The following is a 22,173-nucleotide window of genomic DNA, read 5'->3' on the forward strand; positions in this document are numbered from 1 at the left end:
CATTCTTGTTGATTGTACTGTTCATACCGGTACTTGAGTATTATGATGCCTAATGTTACTCTTCTGACAGACCACTAGATTGGTTGGGCCGTGGTGGAAGGGGTTTGGAATGTATAAATGAATCCTGTTCCAAAATTTTATCCTGCAAATTCTGTATTCAGAAATGAAGAGATGGATGCTGTATTTGATGTTCTTCATGCTGGATTTGGTTGTAACAAAATGCAAAATTATTTGTGTGTCTATGAAACAGCCGCAAAATATTTATTCTGCCACAGTTCTGCTACAGCAAAAATATGCTATCTGTAAATCTTATAAATTGCTTTCAGGTGCTAAATTTCTTAAGCGTCTTGTGCATTCTGTACAGAAATGAATTCTAACATGACGGGCAGATTGAATGTAGGTACTCCAGTGGTTTAATGATCCCGTAACACAAAGTAATATAGTTATGAACCTTATAGAGTTATCATGAGCTTGCAGAGCGGCACAGACAGATCCGCTGTGATATGGAGGATGAAGAGGATCATAAAGATGCCACGGCAGTTACCGAACTGTGGAAGGTGAGAGTCCAGTGAATCCATTTCATGGATTACACCTATATATAGATAATTGAGGTTTTCACTTTTTAAGCGCATTTTACTAAAATATTCAACGGTTCAGTTTTGGTTGACTGAAACTTTAGGAGTGAAAAGTTTGGATAGCGTTCCAGCGCTGTGAGAGGCTTTTGATTAAGAGGGAGGGACGTGATTTCGCTTTTTTTCTAGTGGGGGAGGTCGGAAGGGTCATGACCGTTATAGCCTCCACACAGTATACACTGTTGTATTCATTGTGATCGGTGTTTTGTGCTGATCAAATGCTTGTAGACTGATAGTCGCCTCATCATTGGTGTAATTGGCCTTGAAAATCCACAATGGGGTCCACCTCAGCATAAGTGCCAAGATGCACCCGCTGCAAACCTTCGCCGCTGACCCTGCAGCAGAAACAGAATATAACTTTAACGTTGTGCCCATAGCAAAAATGCTTCATGAAATCAAAATTGTATCAAATTTATCTACTCAATCATATTTGTGTTTATCCAGATGAGGTTTGTCCATTCAAGGAAATGGGACAATTTTTTACTCCCTGGCAGAATCAAATATATTCATGTCCGGTTTAATAAGAATTTGCAACAGAGTAGAGCTTTCTTAACTCCGAGATCAGAATCATCGAAGTTTTATCGCATAGAAGGAGGCAATTCAGCCCATCGTGTCTGGGCTTGGCTCTTGCGGGAGCAATCCAAAACCTATCCCACTGCCCTGTTCTCTCCCATAACAGAGCAGTACACCCTAATGGAGCAGCGTGATAGTTCCCTGTTCTTCACCCAGCCAGCCAGCTATCACTGTGGTTTGAGTGAGACTGACAGTTTATCGCAGCTACTGTTGAATTATGAAAAGCCTTATTCTGTGGACCCATACTATTAGATTCAGATTGCCTAAACTCATTTCACATTGGCTATCACAGCCAATAATCTGGGGAGAATTTCCTATCATTAATCAGTTCCCACAGTTGAAAAGACTAACTTGCTATGTCATCCAATCCTTTAAGCCATTTACTTCTCATATATAAATTTTTGTTTATATTTTCCAGTAAAAGAATATCATAAAGTCATAGAGTTGAAATTTATTGGGATAATTTTCCAATTTCTTGCTGTCTGTGTGGAGTCTCATCCATTAGAAACACAGATCAGAAATTCGGACATAGGCTGCACACGATTTTCTCAAGCATTTTGATCAGAAATTTGTGCACAGCACATGATCGAATTTTCAATACGTGTTCCTGGTGGGTGAGGCTCTCCACCAGCAGCATGAAGTTAAAAAAAAATCCCTTTAGTTACAACCTTCAGATGTAGAGGCAAATGCGAGTTTGATGGGGATGGAATTTACTTTGCAAACAGTTAGGAGGCAAACTATCCTTTGGTGTTTTGCTCATTGGCCTCAGCTGCAGAAATATGGAACTGCCATTGTTTTAATATAGTGGGCACGTAGAATAATGAGAAACGGTGTATCATACAGAATCTGCACTCTGCCTCATCACGGACTGTGGACAAACTGATCATGGAGCTTTTCTCGAAGACTCTGCCGAACCTTACTGAAGTATCTTTATCTGCAATGGAAATGCTGAGAAGCCGTATGCAGCAAGACCTGACGACAAGCAAACAGACAGCAGAAGAAGAAAGAAAAATGCATTTGAAACTGTTCCAAGAAAAACTGGCCCAAGTGAAGCAAGTATGTGGGATAAATTAATTCTAGCACCTTTTTTTAAAATTTATTTTCTCCTCCATTTTATTTTGCCCATTGTCACTTGCCAAGAGGCTGGGCAGATGACATATTGTCAGGCTTCTACCTGTATTGCTCTTTATCTAACCACACTTCCATATACTCTTCAGTCTTGCACCACCCAAGCAATATTTTTTCATGGGAAATTGGCAAGGAATTCAGTTCTGAAAGCAAACATGTTAACCGACTGTTAATCTGTAGCTGATGAGGTTGGCACTGATTTTGAAAATGGGGATTTTGTATAACAATCGTATCTCTTATTGCAACATTTAGGTGTGGCTAGACGAGCAGGCACTTAACTCGGCTAAACAGAAACATCTGGTTGATAAGCAGGAAAAGATCATTCAAGGTTTCCTACTGAGGCAGAGTGGCCTAGATGAAAAGTAAGTATGAGTTATTCAAGGTTGACCATAGTATACATAGAAAAGTTACCCATGCCTCCCTGAAGTTCAGTGAAACTACTGGTAGCTCTTCTATTTTTTTTTCTTGATTTACATTTGTCTCCTTGAACATTCCCCCCCTTGACATGAAAGTGGTGATATGTTTAGAAGTAATTCAAGGGCTAGCATTGGCACTCTGGCTGACGTTGGCTAATTCAGTACAAACCAGATCAAAACTGACCTTGCTGAGAGATTGCCCTGGCTGGAGAGTCTAGAACTAGGGGGCACAGTCTCAGGATAAGGGGCCGGCCTTTTAAGACTGAGATGAGGAGGAATTTCTTCACTCAGAGGGTTGTGAATCTTTGGAATTCTCTGCCCCAAAGTGCTGTGGATGCTGAGTCGTTGAGTATATTCAAGGCCGAGATCGATAGATTTTTGGACTCCAGAGGAATTAAGGGATTTGGGGATAGGGCAGGAAAGTGGAGTTGAGTTCGATGATCAGCCATGATCTTATTGAATGGTGGAGCAGGCTCGAGGGGCCGTATGGCCGACTCCTGCTCCTAATTCTTATGTTCTTATACTGCCTGTGCCGTATCACATGGTGCAGTTAGTCACTGAGCCATTCAAGCAATCTAAGTGATTTTCTTTTCTCCAATTTACTCCTCTCCCGAATGCACTGATTCTTGCTGGGGTACAGTTTCAAGGTGGCAGTGCCCTTCCGGTACTTTACCCAAATGCCTATTACTTCATGTATGAACCTAGACAATGAGTGTCGGTAACCATGGAAGGCATCAGAATTGCGCTCGATCCACACACGTACTTTCAAGCAGGAATCATCGGATAATAACCAGGAGTGTGCTCTGTCGCTTATTTTTCTCTTCTCTAACTTAGAGGTGCTGAGGCCAGATCATTCAGCACAGGACTGAAAATGAAACCTGGAACGTTATAGGCTGTATGGCCTAGTACTAAACTGGACAGTGCCTTTACCTTCTAAGTGACCGTCAGAGCTTGTGTTCAATTTCTTGATAGGGAAACTCTCTGCTTAAATCTGACCCTTCCCTTCTTGATTACTTCATCTATTGTATCCTTACCTGCTGTGTATTTCCAGTATTTTCTGTTTTTCTTAAGATTAAGTTATTGTTCACCAGTACATGCATATCATTTCATTGTACACAAATGACATAACACTCAGTTTCCTTTGATTCTCATGGGTTTTTTACGATTGAGTTCTTGATAAGTTCACACTAACTTTGTTTCAATACCTTCACATACGTATTCATGGATTCATACCACTGTGCTCTTGCATGCGTTTTAAATTCAGAAATGGTCTGATGGTTGCGTGTTAATAATTATTAGTGAATTACTAAACTGAATCTAACACTCAATAGTAGCACGTTATATCTTACTGCTATATAGTGACAATTTAGCACAATTTTATGTTACATGTATTACATTTATACCGGGTTTGCCTAAGTTATTCTGTCTTCTCCTTTCCTCCGCAATCTTACCCAGTACAGCCATTTGTTGCTTCTCCTGGATTTGCTTTGTCCTAGCCCATCTACATTCTATTTTGTCCTACTCCTTTGTTTCATTCTGACACGCTCTCTTTTAATGTGTGTACTTCATTGAATTGAAAGAAATTTGATTTATATAGTGTCTCTCGTGTCGTCAGTATGTCCCAAATTGCTTCACAGTCAGTGAATCATTTTTCAAGTCTAGTCACTGTTGCTTTGTAGGCAAATGCAGCAGACAATTTATGTACAGCGCAACCCAACATACAACAATAAGCTGAATGACCTGTTGATCTGTTTTTGGTGGTGACGGTTGAGGGATAAATATTGGCCAGGACACACAGAACTCCCTTGCTCTTCTTCAAACAGGGTCATGGGATCAACATAAGATAAGAACATAAGAAATAGGAGCAGGAGTAGGCCATTCGGCCCCTCGAGCCTGCTCCGCCATTCAATAAGATCATGGCTGATCTGATCTTGGCTTCAACTCCACTTTTCTGCCTGTACCCCATAACCCTTGACTCTCCTCTAGTTCAAAAATCTGTCTAGCTCAGCCTTGAATATATTCAATGACTCCGCCTCCACAGCCCTCTGGGGTAGAGAATTCCAAAGATTCACGACCCTCAGAAGAAATTCCTCCTCATCTCCGTCTTAAATGGGCGACCCCTTATTCTGAAACTATGCCCCCTAGTTCTAGATTCCCCCATGAGGGGAAACATCCTCTCAGCATCTACGCTGTCCCGCCCCCTCAGAATCTTTTATGTTTCAATAAGATCACCTCTCATTCTTCTGAACTCCAATGAGTATAGGCCCAACCTTTCCTCATAAGACAACCACTTCATCTCCGGAATCAACCTAGTGTACCTTCTCTGAACTGCCTCCAATGCAATTATATCCCTCCTTTAAAAAAGAGACCAAAACTGTACACAGTACTCTAGGTGTGGTGTTACCAACGCCCTGTACCGTTGTAGCAAGACTTCCCTACTTTTATACTCCATCCCCCTTACAATAAAGGCCAACATTCCATTTGCCTTCCTAACTAGTTGCTGTACCTGCATGCTAACTTTTTGTGTTTCATGTACGAGGACACCCAGATCCCTCTGTATCATTTACATTCACCTAAACAGGCAGACAAGATCTCAGTTTAACATCTCTGAAAGATGGTACATCTGTCAATGCAGCACTCCCTCCAAAGTGTCAGTTTGTGGAGTCTGTGCTCAAGTCCTGGAGTGGGGCTTGAACCCACAACCCTTTGACTTTGAGTCAAGCTGCCCTGCCTGTATTATTTGAGAGATTGAGAACTCACCGCTGTCTGCCGTACTCACAATAAACTGAGATTTCTACTGTTTCCCTGTTGTGCATTTGTGCTGATCCTAATCTGACTCCAATGCCTCTGTCTACCCAAGTCATCGGAGTAGCTTGGAAGCTTTAAAATCCAAGCACTGTCTGAATAATTTACATATGTAACTGCTTTTCATGCTTACTTATTCTTCCAGGGTTTCTAAACACATTGTGGTGGAGCACAAGGTAGCTTTACAGTCTATGGTTAGACAGCTAACTCTGAGGCAGCTTAGTCTAATGACACTCAAAGAAATGAAGCTTTTCAAGACAAAATGTCTGCTGGATGAACTTGGGGAACAGCAGATGAAGGAACCACCCATTTGGGATCAGCATGAAGATGAGAACATGAAGCTACAGGATAATCTGGTACAGAAATATTATACAAATATCACAGCTACCAAGGATAAATATTTAATATTCACAGTCGAGCTTTAATTTTCAAGATTAACTTGTAATTTGTGTAACATTAAGGTCAACACAATGATGCAATGCAAGAAGGTTTTTATTGTATGTGTGCTCAGATTGGGGCAAGGTGAACCATAATTATATCTCTTCAAACTGTTTTGATGATTGTATTTAACATGTTCTGGATTCTGTTTATATTTTGAAAGGTGTCCAAATTCTCAGAAGAACAGGAGAAGTTGTGCCAAGAGACTGAAATACTCATTCACCAGCAGCTCGCTGCAGAATCCCAGGCATTCATGGATCTTTTACAGCATCACATGGAACAGGTGATTGGCCATGCTCTGGTCCGTCAAGCCAGGGTGCACTCAGCCAAGCAGAACCATGAAGACAGCACAGAGAAACTTAAGGTAACAATTCATTCGAGGCTATCATGGGTATGTCCAGATCAGTGCCAAAATGCATCTCTTCTAATCCAGTTTAATCCAAAGTGTATTCAATAGCCACTAATACAGCTAGGGAACTGACACTTGTATTATGCTGGGGAAGCCTGTATTTCTTATTTGGGCCTGGAATCTTTACCTGGAGCACTTATATTAGTATTGATTTTGGGTTAGTACCAGCCTGTCAGAGGGTCTTGGCGATGAGCAGAAAGGTGAGTTTACCTTGAATGGAAGAAGTGTAGCAGTTTGAAGTGGGACTGATCCACATGCAAACACGTTCTCTTGTTTTTAAAGTTCAAATGTATGCTGCCTGACATGTTACACTGGTACAGTAGAGGGTGCTCTTCTGCATAAACCACACTAGGGGTAATTTTAACTTTTGATGATAGTGTAAGATGGGTGATATCGGAACGGCCTCCCATTATACATCCTGCCCGATTGGAAAATCAGACGAGATGTGTAACAGGCGGCCACTCCAATAGCGCCTGTTTTACAGGGTCGGCGAAAGTTAAATTTATCCCCACTGCATCAATGTGCTATACAATCCCCAGCATGAATCTGGCATACCAAAGACAGTATTAAACATGGCCAGTGGATTAAGCTCTGTTTGTGATCATTTAATATGTTTTAATCTCTGTTGGCACAAAATTTCATAGACACTAGAGGGTAAATTTTACAAATTTGTGATCCGGACATGGAACTTCAGCTGCTGGAGAATTCGGGTACAGAGTTCAGTGGGCCCTGCAGGATTTTCTGTTGATCATGGAGTCCACAGGCAAAGCTCCATGCCAGAATCATAACTTTGGAAAATTTACCCTTGCGCAAATGAATTCTGCAGGTTCCATGAACTAACTGGCATGAAATTACCTTACTGGTTTTCTGTTTAAGTTTTAAGTTGCCATGGATAGTTATGACAAAATGTATTAAATCTCAGTATTAAATATCAAAGTGTGTTAAAAGTCAGCCAATGAAGTAACTGAAGAGCCAGCTTTTCTTCTGTGGCATTAGGTAGAATGGCTTTTCTACAAGACTAGGAAGTAATTGAACAAATGTTGACTTACACCTATTTGATTTTTTTTTAGAACCTATTAATAGAGAGAGCAACTGAGAGTGTCTATGTGACCATGGATGGTATAACCAACCTTATCCAGAATTATTACCAACAGATAGAAGAAATCATGGAGGTGTACAGAAAAGACAAAAAGAATCAGCTGAGGTCCATACAAGGTCTCGATAAAAATATAGTTTTCCTTTCTTTCCTATGTAAACAATGGTTTTGAGCAGGAGGGTTTTGTTATAATCAAATAATGATTTGTAAAACATCTTCCTTTAACTTCTGTTATTTTGACTTGTGGAGGTTGGTCACAGATACAGTCGCATTTTGTGACATGCATTCCCAGTAAAACCTCACCTCTGTAGAGAGGGCATGTTGACTGGTCACAGTGAATCAGTGGAGGTAAGCAGGCATCATAAGCGACAGCATCAAGGAAGCAAAGGCAACAGTATTTCCATCTGGTTGAAAACTATTTTTCCATTTTTATTCAGTTAGAGATCTGTTTTATAAATTGCAGCACTGTATATACAATCAAGTAAATGACTATAATGTTATTGAAAATGTGACTGGATTCACATAACCGGTATAGCTTATATGAAGTACACTATCAGGTGCAAGCCCAACCCTGGATTAAAACAGTTTGGGAACTTGTTGGTATCATACCAGATTTTGTTTAACTTTCATATCAATTAAAACATTTAGGATCTCTTTCTACAGTCAATAGAGTCAGGGCTCTATGTACTACTTCAGTAGTTATTGGGCCAAGAATATGAGACATTTGAATACAGCTACTATTGTAGACCTTATGGTTATGCAGTCATAGCCAAAGCAGCTCCAGCAATGGCTTATTTTCCTGCCCCTGCACTGTTACCTCTGGAATCGGCCAAGAATCTATCCTTGGCCTCATCCTGTTCCTCATCTATACCTCCTCTCCCGATCCACTGGCTGTGTTGTCAGATTGCTTATCTAACATCCAGCCTTGGATGAGCCACAGTTTCCTCCAGTAAAACATTGAGATGATGTATGACTGAAGGTATTGCTACAAACTCCAAACCCATACCACTGATTGCATTCCCTTTCCCGGCCATTGTCTTAGGTTGAGCCAGACTATTCACAACCTCGGCATCCGATTCCACACTGACCCCATATCTTCTCTAGCACAAAGACTGCCTACTTCCACCTCTGTGACAGCACCTGTTCTGCTCTTGCCTCAATGCATCTAATGCTGGAACCCACATCCAAGGGTTTTTCACCTCCAGGCCCAACCATTCCAGTGTTCTCCTCAGCAGCCTCCTATGCTCCATGTTCAGTAAACTTCCTCTCATGCTACCCATATCCTATCCCCTCCTCTCAAAACCCCTCCACCTTGACCGAGCTTTTGGTTACCCCTCCCAATATCGCCTTCTTTAGCTTAGCTTCCATTTTTTTAAATTACGCCTTTGTGAACCGCCTTGGGCCATTTTTCTACATTAAAGACGCCATATAAATGCAAGTTATTCTTGTGTACTAAGCTATGGGGGCTGGATTTTCTGAATGGGAAGCTTTTGGAGGCGGGACTGCTGCTTGCCGGGTTTCAATTCCGCCTCCATCAGCTTCTGGCCAACCAGCGGGAATTTCCCCCGATTGACCTTGTTAGGCTCAGCAGACCAATTAGGGGGAAGTCAGTGACCGAGCACGTCAACGTATGACATTTCTTCTTTCAAAAGTTCTTGACAGATGACATGTCATCGTTTGACAGCTCTGTGAAGCTGTCAAACACTGACATTCTGTGTAGCTTGATGAGTCCTTGTGTTCAGGACTCATCAAACCTTTCTACTTTGCAGAAATCAGCTGGCTATTGGATCGGAGGATCCAACAACCAGTCTAAGATCTCTACAATGGAAATGTCGGAGACTCCAGCTCCATAGCGGCTGAAGGCTGTAGGTAGAAACAAAGGTAAGTTAACATTTTCTAACACTTTACACTCACCTCACATACTTACCACTCCACAGTTGCACCCATCACTCACCTCTACATCGCACTTTCAGACCCCTCTGACCCCCGCAGACCTCCTACACCCCAATGGGGTTCCCCCAGGTCGGGAAGCTCGCACTTCAGCGTGAAAAATGGGGATAATCCTATTTTCTGCCTGTTAACAGGCAGTTAATAGGCTTTAATCCCTTCCTGCCTCCAAGGAGACGGGACCCGGGGCAGGACGGCTTCCCGCCTCCTGGCAAGAGGGCATGGAGGTGGATTGGGGGCGGGTTTGCCACCTGCCCCCAAAATTTTGCAACTTTCCCGGCAGTCCCGCCTCCATACCCACCTCCTCGGGGCTGAGAAAATCCAGCCCAGGGTTTTCAGATGGCCAAGAAATGCTGTCTTTAGCTAAATAAAAATACGAGATTCAGGATTTTAATTTAAAATTCTAATTGAGGCTTTTGTTAATGAAATGTAGTGAGAACTGAAATCTTAAGTAACGTGTTGTTTAAACAGAAACTTTTAAAAGTAAACAGTTGATCGAGGAGAAGACATTGGAGGATAACCTTAATACAGACTTAGGCAATGTGAAGACAAATCATCTTGCACCAACAAGAATTCAACACCAGTGAGTAAAATTTTAGATTGTGATTTATCACTGAGATTTTAGCGGGGGAAAAATAGTGCAAAACAATTCTGTTTGAGAGTTAACACAAGCACAATACTATATATAGTTTGGTACATTTAGTTGAATTCATTCTTAAAGAGCTACAGTCACTATCCTTTCAAAAAAACAACTGTTCAAAAAACTTTTAAGCGTAACTCTGAGTTAATGCTGATGTTAAATTTAGTACGTTTTTTTTTAATCTTCATTGTTTTATGTTTAAAATGAGGTCCTGGAGCTTTCATGATCTGGATGACTAAGCACATGCTAAGACTTACAGAAGAGGAAGGCCCGAGCATTGCTCACCGCTCTGTGCTGTTAGGTGATCCCAGCAAAGGCAACAGTAGGAACACTACAAGGGGCTTCACATTCTTGGGATAGAAAGGAGGAAATTGAGCAGGGCTCTCGCTTTTGATCGCTATGCAGCGATCTGTGCTGGAAGTGTGTATGTGCAGACATCAGGTGACAACAGGATCAAGTGATGCCTGTCATGTTAAAATAACCTGCTGGAAGTCCCAGACTCTACTGGCACATGTATAACAGCCACTTGGACAAGATCTCAGAGGGAGACCAGTGGTTGTGGAACCATTTTCCAGCAAGCAGTCAGGAGAGGAAGAGATAAAAGAAAATGGGCAGAAAGAAAACGGTCTTGATTTTTAATTTATGTATGAAGTTTCCATCTTTAACTCGTATCTTATTCTTTACAGTGTTAGCTGTTTTCATAATTAAGCCTTTGAAAAATGTAGTGCTATTTATGCTGAATTAATGAGTAGTGATTTGTTGATGACTCCTATAATTACAGCACAGAAATGTAAATAAAAAATCCAGATTGAGAATTTTGAAAGCTAAAAATATTTGTAGTCAAAGGATCAATGTACATAATGTGAACAGCAAATAGATATCATAATTACACACACATTTCCACTAATGGCCAAAATATGAAAAATATTCTGAAACATGAAGCACAAAAATGGCCTGAACCCTTAAAATTTAGATTCTTGAAAGCTGGCTTTCATTCATCCTCGAAGGTCACTTTTATGCAATTTGGTTCTATTGTCCTTTAAAATATTAGCTGGCATTTAATGTATATATTCAATTATTCTGATGATCCCAAGATGATAGGATAGTGGATTTCACCAATACATTGACAACTGTGCAATACTGTACTCTTATCTAAGTTTTATACATAGATCAGGAACACTTGACTCTAGTACAGCTTATACTTGTGTTTCAATGGGATGTTAGGAAAGATGCAAATCATTTCAATCTAGACACCCATCATCAAGGATGACTGGAATAAAAACCTGCTACAAACTCTTTCATTTGTGCTCCAGTATCTCTGTGTTCCTCCAATTTTGGCATCTTGTGCATCCCTGATTTCCATCGCCCCACCGTGCCTTCAACTGCCCCGGCCTTCTGGAACTTCCTCCCTAAGCCTCCGCCTCTCTCCTTCTCCCTCCGCCTTTAAGATGCACCTTCAAACCCAACTCTTTGATCAAGCTATTAGCCACTTGCCCTAATATCTCTTTACGTGGCTTGGTGTCAAATTTTGTCTGCTAACGCTCCTGTGAAGCTTTGGGACATTTTACTATGTTAAAGGCTCAATATAAATATTAAGTTGTATGTTTCAGAGATAACTAATATGAGCAGTAGAAGAGCAGTACCATCACATCAATACACCCGACGGTCATGTCTGTACAATTTACTAATTGGAAACAGGGAGAGAAGAATGTTTAATTTCCAAGTAAATGTCTCTCTGTCTCTGTTGCTGCTGACAGGCTGGCGCGACAGCAGAGGAAGACTAGATCCATGCTGTTGCTTGAAGAGGAGATGAATATGGAGTTCCTAAAGCAGAAGACAGCACTGCTTCATCAGCTCAAGGAGCAGGTTGATAAACGTTTGAAGGTACAACACTGGTCATCGAATGTCTAGAAACGACTCTGATATTAGTTGATTAATGCATTCGTAAGACATTCATTGTTCACTCTTTTAGCAGAGACGTTAACCAGTTTAAAATAAATTGGTGAATGGCTGTTAAAATAGTGGCCATCACATGCACATGTTAAACATTCAGCTCTGTAGTTTTTAGATCTTGTGCTGTTTAACAACTGATGAAAATTAAAGAAAAATGTTAGCAATGCAGTCCATCAATAGCGCAATGCAGAATTTTCATTGTGCTTTGTTAATTTGCTCCTGTATTAATAAAAAAAAAATTTAAGTGCTAATAACATGGCACCATATAAATTCTGCTGGATTAATGTGTGTTGCTTTCCAAATGAAATTTGCCTCAGACACAACTGATGGGATGAAATTAATAAATCATACCTATCCATAGCTTATTGTGTAGTGTGGTTTAAGTCATACAGATCAAAAGTGTTCCAGATTCAATCCGCAATCTGTGCTGAGGTAGGTGATCTGAACCCGGGCAGTGACAGAGGTGTAACAGTTCACGTCAACGCTCAGAATTCTGGAAAGGGAAAATCAACGCAGTTTCTACTCCTGATCTCTCTAGAGTGACTCCTGCTGGAAATACACGTGTGGACATTGAACGAGGATACAATGTTGTAGAAATTCATCTGGGCCCATTTTTGGTACCAGAATCCCCAAACGGGAGGTCCGAGGTCAGCCCGAAATTGGACCAGCGGCCTCATTTCAATAATGTAGGTGAGCTGACGGTGCCTGTTGCACCTCCACAGGCAGCTCGCCCATTTCAGCACATGAATTTTGGGTCGCTTGTCTTTCTGGAGTGGATGGGGGGATAGGACAACGGGAGGGGGGGCCGATTGTGGGTTGGCAGCAGCCCATGGAAGTGCTGGGTGCTGGGAGGAGCACTCCTCTGCTGTAGACAGGACTGCAGCTAGACTGAAAGGATGGTGGGCAAGACGGAGGAGTAATACTTAAAATTATTAGCTAACATTTTTCACCATTTAAATGTTAATTTTTCTTTTTATGACTTTTGTGTGGATTTCTATATTCATAAAGGTGAGAAAAGTTAGAACTAGGGAAAGGAAGAGTTTCTATATCAGTACTCCTGGATTGGTTATAATGTACTGTTAGGTGCAGAATAAAGCTCCAACAATGTGCCTTTACAAAAACCTCAAATGAGAAAGCCCCGACTCTACTATAGAGTGACAGTTTTCCATTTGCCATACCACATATCGTGGAGTCTCTGAGTCAGATTGCCAATCGATGCCAAATTAGTAATAAAAACAGAAAATGCTGGAGATACTCAGCAGGTCAGGCAGCATCTGTGAAGAGAGAAACAGAGTTAACGTTTCAGGTCGATGACCTTTCATCAGAACTGGAAAAAAGCAGGAAATGGAACAGATTTTTAAGCAAATGTAGGGGCTGGGAAAGGGGGGAGGGGATGAAAGAACAAAAGGGAAGGTCTGTGATAGGATGGAAGGCGGAAGTGGTTAAGAGACAGTGAGAGATATTCAAGGCAAAAGGAGATGGTAATGGGACAGGTTAAGAAACAAAGGATGGCTCGAGATGAAGTGTGAATTGCGCTGGCAGAATGAAAGACAGCTGCCATGTGGGGGAGAAGAAAAAAAGACAGAGTGTGGATAAATAATATATATAATGATGGGGCCGAGGTTATGATCTGAAATTGTTGAACTCTATTTTGAGTCCGGAAGGCTGTAAAGTGCCTAATCTAAAGATGAGGTGCAGTTCCTCGAGCTTACGCTGAGATTCCGTGGAACAATGCAAGAGGCCGAGGATGGTGAGGTCTGAGTGGGAGTGGAGCGGTGAATTAAAGTGACAGGCGACTGGAAGCTCGGGGTCCCCCTTACGGACTGAACGGAGGTGTTCCGCAAAGCGGTCACCCAATCTGCGTTTGTTCTCCCTAGTGTAGAGGAGACCACATCGTGAGCAGCGAATACAGTATACTAAATTGCAAGTAGTACAAGTAAATCGCTGTTTCACCTGGAAGGGGTGTTTGGGGCCCTGGACAGTGGGAAGGGGGGAGGTATAAGGGCATATGTTGCATCTCCTGCGCTTGCACGGGAAGGTGCCAGGGGAAGGGGTGTTGGGGGTGATAGAGGAGTGGACTAGGGTGTCGCGGAGGGAGCGGTCCCTACGGAATGCTGAAAGGGGAGGTGAGGGGAAGATACGTTTGGTAGTGGGATCACGCTGGAGGTGGCGGAAATGGCGGAGGATGATCCATTGATTGTGGAGGCTGGTGGGGTGAAAGGTGAGGGCAAGGGGAACTCTTGTGGTTCTGGGAGGGAGGGGCAGGGGTGAGGGCAGAAGTGCGGGAGATAGAACGGACACAGTCAAGCGCCGTGTCAACCACTGTAGAGAGGAATCCTCGGTTGAGGAAAAAGGAAGACATGTAAGAAGCACTGGTATGGAAGGTGGCATCGTCAGAGCAGATGCGGCGGAGACGGAGAAACTGGGAGAATGGAATAGAGTCCTTACAGGAGGCGGGGTGGGAGGAAGTGTAGTCCAGGTAGCTGTGGGAGTCAGTGGGCTTGTAGTGAATGTTGGTCCATAACCTATCCCCAGAGACGGAGACGGAGAAGTCGAGGAAGGGAAGGGGAGAGTCGGAGATGGACCATGTGAAGGTGAGGGAAGGGTGGAAATTGGAAGCAAAGTGAATGAAATTATCTAGTTCAGGGCGAGAGCAGGAAATGGCACCGATACAGTCATCAATGTACCGGAAAAAAAGGTGAGGGAGGGAACCTGAGTAGGACTGGAACAAAGAGTGTTCCACATATCCCACGAAAAGGCAGACATAACTAGGACCCATGCAGGTTCCCATAGCAACACCTTTGATTTGGAGGAAGTGAGTGGAGTCAAAGGAGAAGTTGTTCAATGTGAGAACAAGTTCAGCCAGGCGGAGGAGGCCAAATTAGTGGTGGTTTTAAATTCAACAACAACTTGTATTTAGATAGCACCTTTAATGTAGTAAAACGTCCCAAGGCGCTTCACAGGAGTATTAGAAGACAAAAAAATTTGACACCGAGCCACATAAGGAGAATTTAGGACAGATGATCAAAAGCTAGGTTTTAAGGACGAAAGAGAGGTAGAGAGGTTTGTGGAGAGAATTCCAGAGCTTAGGGCCTAGGCAGCTGAAGGCACGGCCACCAATGGTTGAGCGATTAAAATCAGGATGCTCAAGAGGAGCGCAGATATCTGGGGGGTGATGGGGGGGCGTGGGCTGGAGGAGATTACAGAGATAGGGAACGGTTAGGCTATGGAAGGATTTGAAAACAAGGATGAGAATTTTAAAATCTCGGTGTTGCTTAACCAGGAGCCAATGTAGCTCAGCGAGCACAGGGGTGATGAGTGAAAGGGACTTGGTGCGAGTTAGGACACGGGCAGCCGTGTTTTGGATGACCTCAAGTTTACGTAGGATAGAATGTGGGAGGCCAGCCAGGAGTGCATTGGAATAGTCAAGTCTAGAGGTAACAAAGGCATGGATGAGGGCTTCAGCAGCAGATGAGCTGAGGCAGGGTCGGAGACGGGTGATGTTACGGAGGTGGAAATAGGCCATTTTAGTTATGACGAGGATACATGGTCAGAAGCTCATTTCAGGGTCAAATGTAACACCAAGGCTGCGAACAGTCTGGTTGAGCCTCAGACAGATGTTAGGGAGAGGGATGGAGTTGGTGGCTAAGGAACGGAGTTAGTGGAAGGGACCGAAGACAATGGCTTCGGTCTTCCAAATATTTAATTGGAGAAAATTTCTCTTCATCCAGTACTGGATGTTGGACAAGCAGTCTGACAATTTAGAGACCGTGGAGGGGTCAAGAGAAGAGGTGGCGAGGTAGAGCTGGGTGTCGTCAGCGTACATGTGGAAACTGACACACTGTTTTCGGACGATGGCACCGAGTGGTATGTAGATGAGAAACAGGAGGAGACCAAGGATAGATCCTTGGGGGGGATACCTGAGGCGATGATGTGGGAGTGGGAAGAGAAGCCATTGCAGGTGATTCTCTGGCTACGATTAGATAGATAAGAATGGAACCAGGCGAGTGCAGGCCCACCCAGCTGGATGACAGTGGAGAGGCGTTGGCGGAGGATGGAGTGGTCAACCATGTCAAAGGCTGCAGACAGGTCAAGGAGGGATAATTTCTCTTTTTTCACAGTCACAAAGGATGTCATTTATGACTTTGATGAGAGCCGTTTTGGTACTGTGGCAGGAGCAGATCCCTGATTGGAGGGATTCAAACATGGAGTTCTGGGAAAGATCTGACTGATTTCACATAGAAAATGACCAAAATGTAATCCTTTAGTAAAGTATTTCTTTCCTTTCTAACTTTACCATTTAGATGGCAGAACAAACATTCATGTCACAACTTGCTGCTTTAGCCAGAGTCTCCTTAGCAGATTGGAAGGCCTTGGAGAAGAAATTCCTTTCAGGTAGGTATTTAAACAAATTTCCTACATTACAACAGTGACTCCACTTCAAAAGTACTTCATTGGTTGTAAAGTGCTTTGAGATGTCCGGCAGTCGTGAAAGGCGCTATATAAATGCATGCATGCTTGCTTGCTGATAAAAACTCGAGAGTTCAAGGGCTGCTTTGAGTTGCGCCTAACACTTTAACGAGATGCAGAGATTCAAGAGCAAATGGAAATTGCAGCTGTCCCATCCTCCATAGTATATACAGTATAAAGCCAAGACAAACACTTCCATGCACCTTTCCTTCTCTTTCTGGAGAGGAAAATGTGTTTATTATTTGGCAACCTATTCCATTTAAATGAATTAATATACAATATATATATATATGTGGCACCTCTGAAAAGCGGTGTATTGTCCCATATATAGAGGAAAGTAAACTGCTGTCATCATCCTGCTTTTTAAAAAGCCCACCCATTCTTCAACTACTATCCCATTTCTAACTTCCCCTTCCTCCATAATATCCTTGAATATACAACACAAATCTGCAATTGTCTTGCCCACCATTCTTTCAGTCTAGCTGCAGTCCCGTCTACTGTAATGACATCTCCCTGATCTGTGAGATTGTGACTGTGTGGGTTATCGAACCCTGCAGCTTTTGACATGTTTGACCACTCCGTCCTCTTCCACTGAACCTCCTCTGTGGTCTACCTCTGTGGCACTGCCCTTTCGTGGCTCCATTCCTACCTGTTCCAACATAGCTAGCACATCTCGTGCAATGGCTTTACTTCCCAAAAAGTTCCTTCCTTGTTCCCCTCCTATTCCTTAATCTACATTATACTTCTTAGCGACATTAAGCTAAGATCAACTTCCATATGTATGTTGATGACCTAGCTGCTATTTCCTCATCTCTACTACAGTTGTTGTGGTGTCTAACTACCTGTCCAAAATCATGTCATGATGAGCCAGAACTTCCTCTAGCTAAACACTAACGTGACTGAAACCATCCTGTTTGGTTCTCACTAGAAACCCCTGATTTGATTTCCTGCTCCAGGTGCTTTCTTTGGATAAAACTAATATTGTGCAGCCTCTACATCCTGCTTGACCCCAAACTGATTTTCAAACCACATTCAGTGCACCGTTAGAACTGCTTACGTCCACCTCTGGAACATCAATTTCCTCTACTATTACCTCGCCACCCTGCCAAGCTTTGCCATCTCCAGGTTCAACTTTTCCAACACCCAGCCTCCCAAGCTCCACCCTACATAAATTTCAACTCGTCCGGAACTCATTCTCACCGCACGCCCATCATTCTGACTCGCCATTGATTTCAAACATTCTTGTCCTTATTTACAGATGAATCATTACATTAAATGCTATAATCCTCCTGCTCTTTTAAAACAGCCTTTCCTCCTACTTCCCATAAAAAGTGCAATGTGACATCCACTTATTTTTAAAGAGATATTTAAATCTGTGTTCAAGGTTAAAATGCACACTCTACTTTAGATAACATTCAGAAACAGCATTGTAAAACATTCCCAGCTATTGTTTATTCTCAATGTAAAACACTTGGAAATTTCCAAACAGGAGCTATAAGTGGCACATGTAAAAAGAAGAAACCCAGAAGTACCCTATTTCCACACCAAGTCGAGAGTGATGCCGTGTAGAAGCAGCAGCAGAAATAAATGGTCAGACCATTGAGGTATGTTACAAGCTATATGTTACTACAGCCCGAATTTTCTTTACCTTGACTGGTCCGGTGCGGCCAGTGTCCATGGCGGGTCGTGACCCCACTGCTGGCTCCATCCCGCTGTAGAAAATGAACTTACCTTAATGGGGCCTATTAAGCCTGCCCAACGTGTTACCCGGCCCAATGAGAAGGAGCGGATCTGGTGACGTCATTCATGACGCATTTTAAGCCGGGATCCTTAAAGGGACCATGGCCACATTAAATTTTAACATAGTAGGTGTTGAATCTTTACTCTACAATAACATAATAGTTACATATGAGTGACAAAGAAATATTTAAATAATAAGTAATATGACGCTATCTACAAATACGATCAAGAACATAACTAAAAAAGTACATTCATTGGGAGGTTATTAGTGCTTTAGTCACAAATCTATAGACTTTTGTATCAGTAACTGGTACAAATAAAAGATGTGTGTATAGGTAATACATAAAATTAAGCAGATTTTAAATGTAATTGTAAAGGGGTGGATATGCAAGTTCAGCAGAAGAGCTGTGGAATCCCTGACAAACAGTGTAAGTGGTGCTTACAATGTGTTTCTGGGATTTCTGCAGTTATTCCGTTGAAGTTAACAATGGACAAGTGAGGGAACCTCCACAGAAATTCACCCTAAAGTCTCAGACTGAAAAATTTAATTAGTCATATTCAGGGACCAAAAACAAACTGAACCAGTGGAATGAGTAATGAGAATGAAATGATTACGGTTGATGACTTAATTTAATGTGTAACTGGACAATCACAGTATACTGTGAGAAAAACCTGACCAGAAACAACACAAAAATTTATTTAAATGGTATATATAATTTTTTTATAGTGCAGATCAATTCACTGCAATTACTGTTGAGTTGGAAGGCAACAGCCGAGAATGGCCAGTGAAAAATGTATTTCCATCACCATCCAGGGTAGCACTTGGGTCCCTTCAGGAATGTTTCTAAAATCTACTACATAAGAATTAGGAGCAGGAGTAGGCCCTATGGCCCCTTGAGCCTGTTCCACCATTCAGTAAGATCATGGCTGATCTTCAACCTCAACTTTACTTTCCCGTCCGATCCCCATATCCCTCGATTCCCCTAGAGTCCAAATATCTATCTATCTCGGCCTTCAATATACTCAACGATTCAGCATCCACATTTGGGGTAAAGAATTCCAAAGATTCACAACCCTCTGAGTGAAGAAATTCCCCCTTCTCTCAGTCTTAAATGGCCGACCCCTTATCCCGAGACTATGCCCCCTAGTTCTAGACTCTCCAGCCAGGGGAAACAACCTCTCAGCCTCCACCCTGTCAATCCCCCTCAGTATCTTATATGTTTCAATGAGATTACCTCTCATTCTTCTAAACTCCAGAGAGTTTCGGCCCAGTCTACTCAGGGAAAAATTTGGTTGCTTTGTGCCTCCCGTTAGCGCCATAAGAGAGCGTTAACGGGGCGCAAAGCAACTAGAGCCTGGGCGCGGCACCACCAATGCCTCCTGTGAAATTCAACGGGAGGTTAGCGGCGGCGGCAACCATTAGCGCCCCGGCCACGATCTTCAGTAGCGCCCCCTGACTTACCGCCGGACGCTATGTCCGACAGGGTCAGGAGGGTCTACCTGTGGCTGGAGCAGCACTAATTAAAGGCGAGGTGCCGGGTGGCCATTTTTGTTGCTGGCCGCCTGCCAGCATCTGCCCCCCTTGCCGTCCCCGGCCTCCTGAGCAGCACCTCCCCCACCCTGCGGAGTGCCGGCTGCGCTCCGTGAGCCCGGCCCTCCTGAGTGCCGAGCTCTTTTGCTGGCACTCCCAATCCCTGGTGGCCCAGCTGGGCCCCGGGTCACAAGGCCCCTCCCCTTTAACAAGGGGAGGAAGGCCTGCAGTACTGCGGCACATAGCGCCGTGATATTCCCTCGCAGCGCCCCAAGATGGAGGCGTGGCGCTTCCAGTAGCGCCCCGCTTCTCTCTTGGGGCGCTAGCGATGAATTTCGGCCACGGGGTCGCGACTCAATTTTTCCCCCCTCAATCTCTCCTCATAGGACAATCCTCTGATCCCAGGAATCAATCTAGTGAACCTTCGATAGTATAAAAGTATAAATAATTTCTTGCTGTAAAATTACAAAGTTTGATGTTTTCTTCTGCACTTTGAGATTGTTTTTATTGGTTTATTTTAGGCTGTGCTTTTTCTGCTGCCCTCTGATATGTGTTACTTCTTACAAAATACCAGTTCATGTACTGATAACCGTAATGTCATTGTACTATAGCATGTTATTCCCCTCAGATTTAGAATATATATTTCCCCCTAGCCTCCTGTGGAAAGGATAAAGTGTTTATTATTTTGTCAGGAAATATTAAAAATATAATTATAATAGCTTTTAAAGGACTTTTTATAGTTTACAGGAAACTTTGGTTTATCCGGCGGTTATATGTCCGGAATACTCGATCTAACGGCAAAAATCAGGAGCCGTTTTCTATAAGTTTTTTTAGTTCTCGTTGCTTTTTTTTCTCCCAGTCAGGCACTGCAAGGTTTGTAGCTATAGCAACAGCTTCAGCTAGAGACGCTTGCAGCTGCAGCCGACTGTTTAGAAGCTGTTGCTAAGCAACAGTGTTTGTTGTCAGATACGGAGATGAAAACCTCCGTATGCTTCAACATTAACTTTGTATGTCCGGCAGTTTTGATAGATCGGCAACAGCTTTGTCCCGTCGGTGCCGGATATCACAAAGTTTCCTGTATATTTGTTTAAGTGTAGTTTCCATGCATTCTTATTCCTCAGGGTATATATTTAAAATGTGTGTGTTTCGTCAGTCACACATTGGACATCATGCCTGCCTAAAGAGAATCATACAGCACAGAAGGAGGCCATTTGGCCCAACGTATCTGTGCCGGCTCTTTGAAAGACCGATCCAATTAGTCCCACTCCCCTGCTCTTTCCCTGTAGCTCTGCATATTTTTCCTTTAAGTATATATATCCACTTCACTTTTGAAAGTTACTATTTAATCCACTACCACCACCCTTTCGGACAATGCATTCCAGATAAAATAAATGCAGATAAATTACTGTTCACTTGTACTTGATTGACTGACTCAAATTTCATATAAAACAATAAATTACAACTGAATAGGTAAGGAATGTACCATTCAGCAAGAATGAAAACCACCAATCACAAAATTCAAAAACTACCAATCAAAAAATAGACAGTCAACCACACCTACGAATAAAATAAGGCAAACTAATTGAATTACTGAGCAGTTGCTACTAGAAATAAAGTTTGTAACATAATAAAGACATTAAAAAATTACAGAATTTACTCGATCATTATTCAACTTGTCCTATACAACAGCACTTTGTTAGAAATGACTCTTGCATTGTTTTCCATAGACCTGTACCTAGGCAAGGAGCCTCATGCTCTAGACCCATCACTGTCCAATGAAGAGACCAATTAGGATAGCAGGCTCCACCTCCGTGCCTACAACATCCAGATATTTTTAAGATTGGCAGCAAGACTGACCATTCACAGAGCACGTCAGGACCTGCTGTTTATAAGCCCCGCCCCACCAGTGGAAAATGACTGAGAATGAAAGTTCACAAGGAAACCATTAATATGACAATAAAAGTAACCAGAATTTGTTACATTAAAGAAAAAGTAACCATTAATTCTTAAACATTTTATAAGGTAACTTTCCTGTTATAATAAAAATGTCAGGATGAAATCAAAGGGGTTGTTCATTACATGTTCGATGTATGATAAATAAACCTTTAAAAAATGGCAAATTTCAAAGTGAAGTTTTTATATGTTATATTCTAAATGGTTACAATGGCTGCCTTCCTCTTAATTGTTTATACTGAAGAAACAAAAACTGTTCATATAAATAGGTAGCAGCTTGTGGAAGGAATGTACTGTGATTTAAGTTTGGAGTGATGCTCCAATAAAAGTCCTGTGTTTAAAATGCTGTAATAAAAGGTTATGCTTACATACACTAAGCATTGTTGCAGAAACTAGTGCTGAAGAAGGAAAGATGCAAAAGAGCAAAGATTAAACTTTTTTT

At 42.4% G+C, this 22,173-nt stretch overlaps 1 protein-coding gene across 3 annotated transcripts in view; it reads left to right on the forward strand.

The window, feature by feature from the left end:
- Nucleotides 1-22,173, forward strand: part of evc (EvC ciliary complex subunit 1) — a 61,217-nt gene that overhangs the window by 37,096 nt on the left and 1,948 nt on the right. For 2 of the 3 annotated variants that reach the window (XM_086007912.1, XM_086007931.1), the window contains 11 exons: nucleotides 459-557; nucleotides 2,049-2,261; nucleotides 2,586-2,695; nucleotides 5,700-5,910; nucleotides 6,156-6,356; nucleotides 7,472-7,616; nucleotides 9,916-10,027; nucleotides 11,842-11,968; nucleotides 16,342-16,432; nucleotides 17,997-18,111; nucleotides 21,506-22,108. In XM_086007912.1, the coding sequence (XP_085864038.1) occupies nucleotides 459-557; nucleotides 2,049-2,261; nucleotides 2,586-2,695; nucleotides 5,700-5,910; nucleotides 6,156-6,356; nucleotides 7,472-7,616; nucleotides 9,916-10,027; nucleotides 11,842-11,968; nucleotides 16,342-16,432; nucleotides 17,997-18,076 (1,389 nt within the window). In that variant the 3' untranslated portion in view covers nucleotides 18,077-18,111; nucleotides 21,506-22,108. Of the gene's footprint in view, nucleotides 1-458; nucleotides 558-2,048; nucleotides 2,262-2,585; nucleotides 2,696-5,699; nucleotides 5,911-6,155; nucleotides 6,357-7,471; nucleotides 7,617-9,915; nucleotides 10,028-11,841; nucleotides 11,969-16,341; nucleotides 16,433-17,996; nucleotides 18,112-21,505; nucleotides 22,109-22,173 lie in introns of those variants that run through there. The other variant, XM_086007921.1, reaches the window with a different exon arrangement.

Source organism: Somniosus microcephalus, chromosome 2 (genome assembly GCF_052327205.1).
Source record: "Somniosus microcephalus isolate GS21.2 chromosome 2, FLI_Smic_1.0, whole genome shotgun sequence".
Classification (NCBI taxonomy): Eukaryota; Metazoa; Chordata; class Chondrichthyes; order Squaliformes; family Somniosidae; genus Somniosus; species Somniosus microcephalus.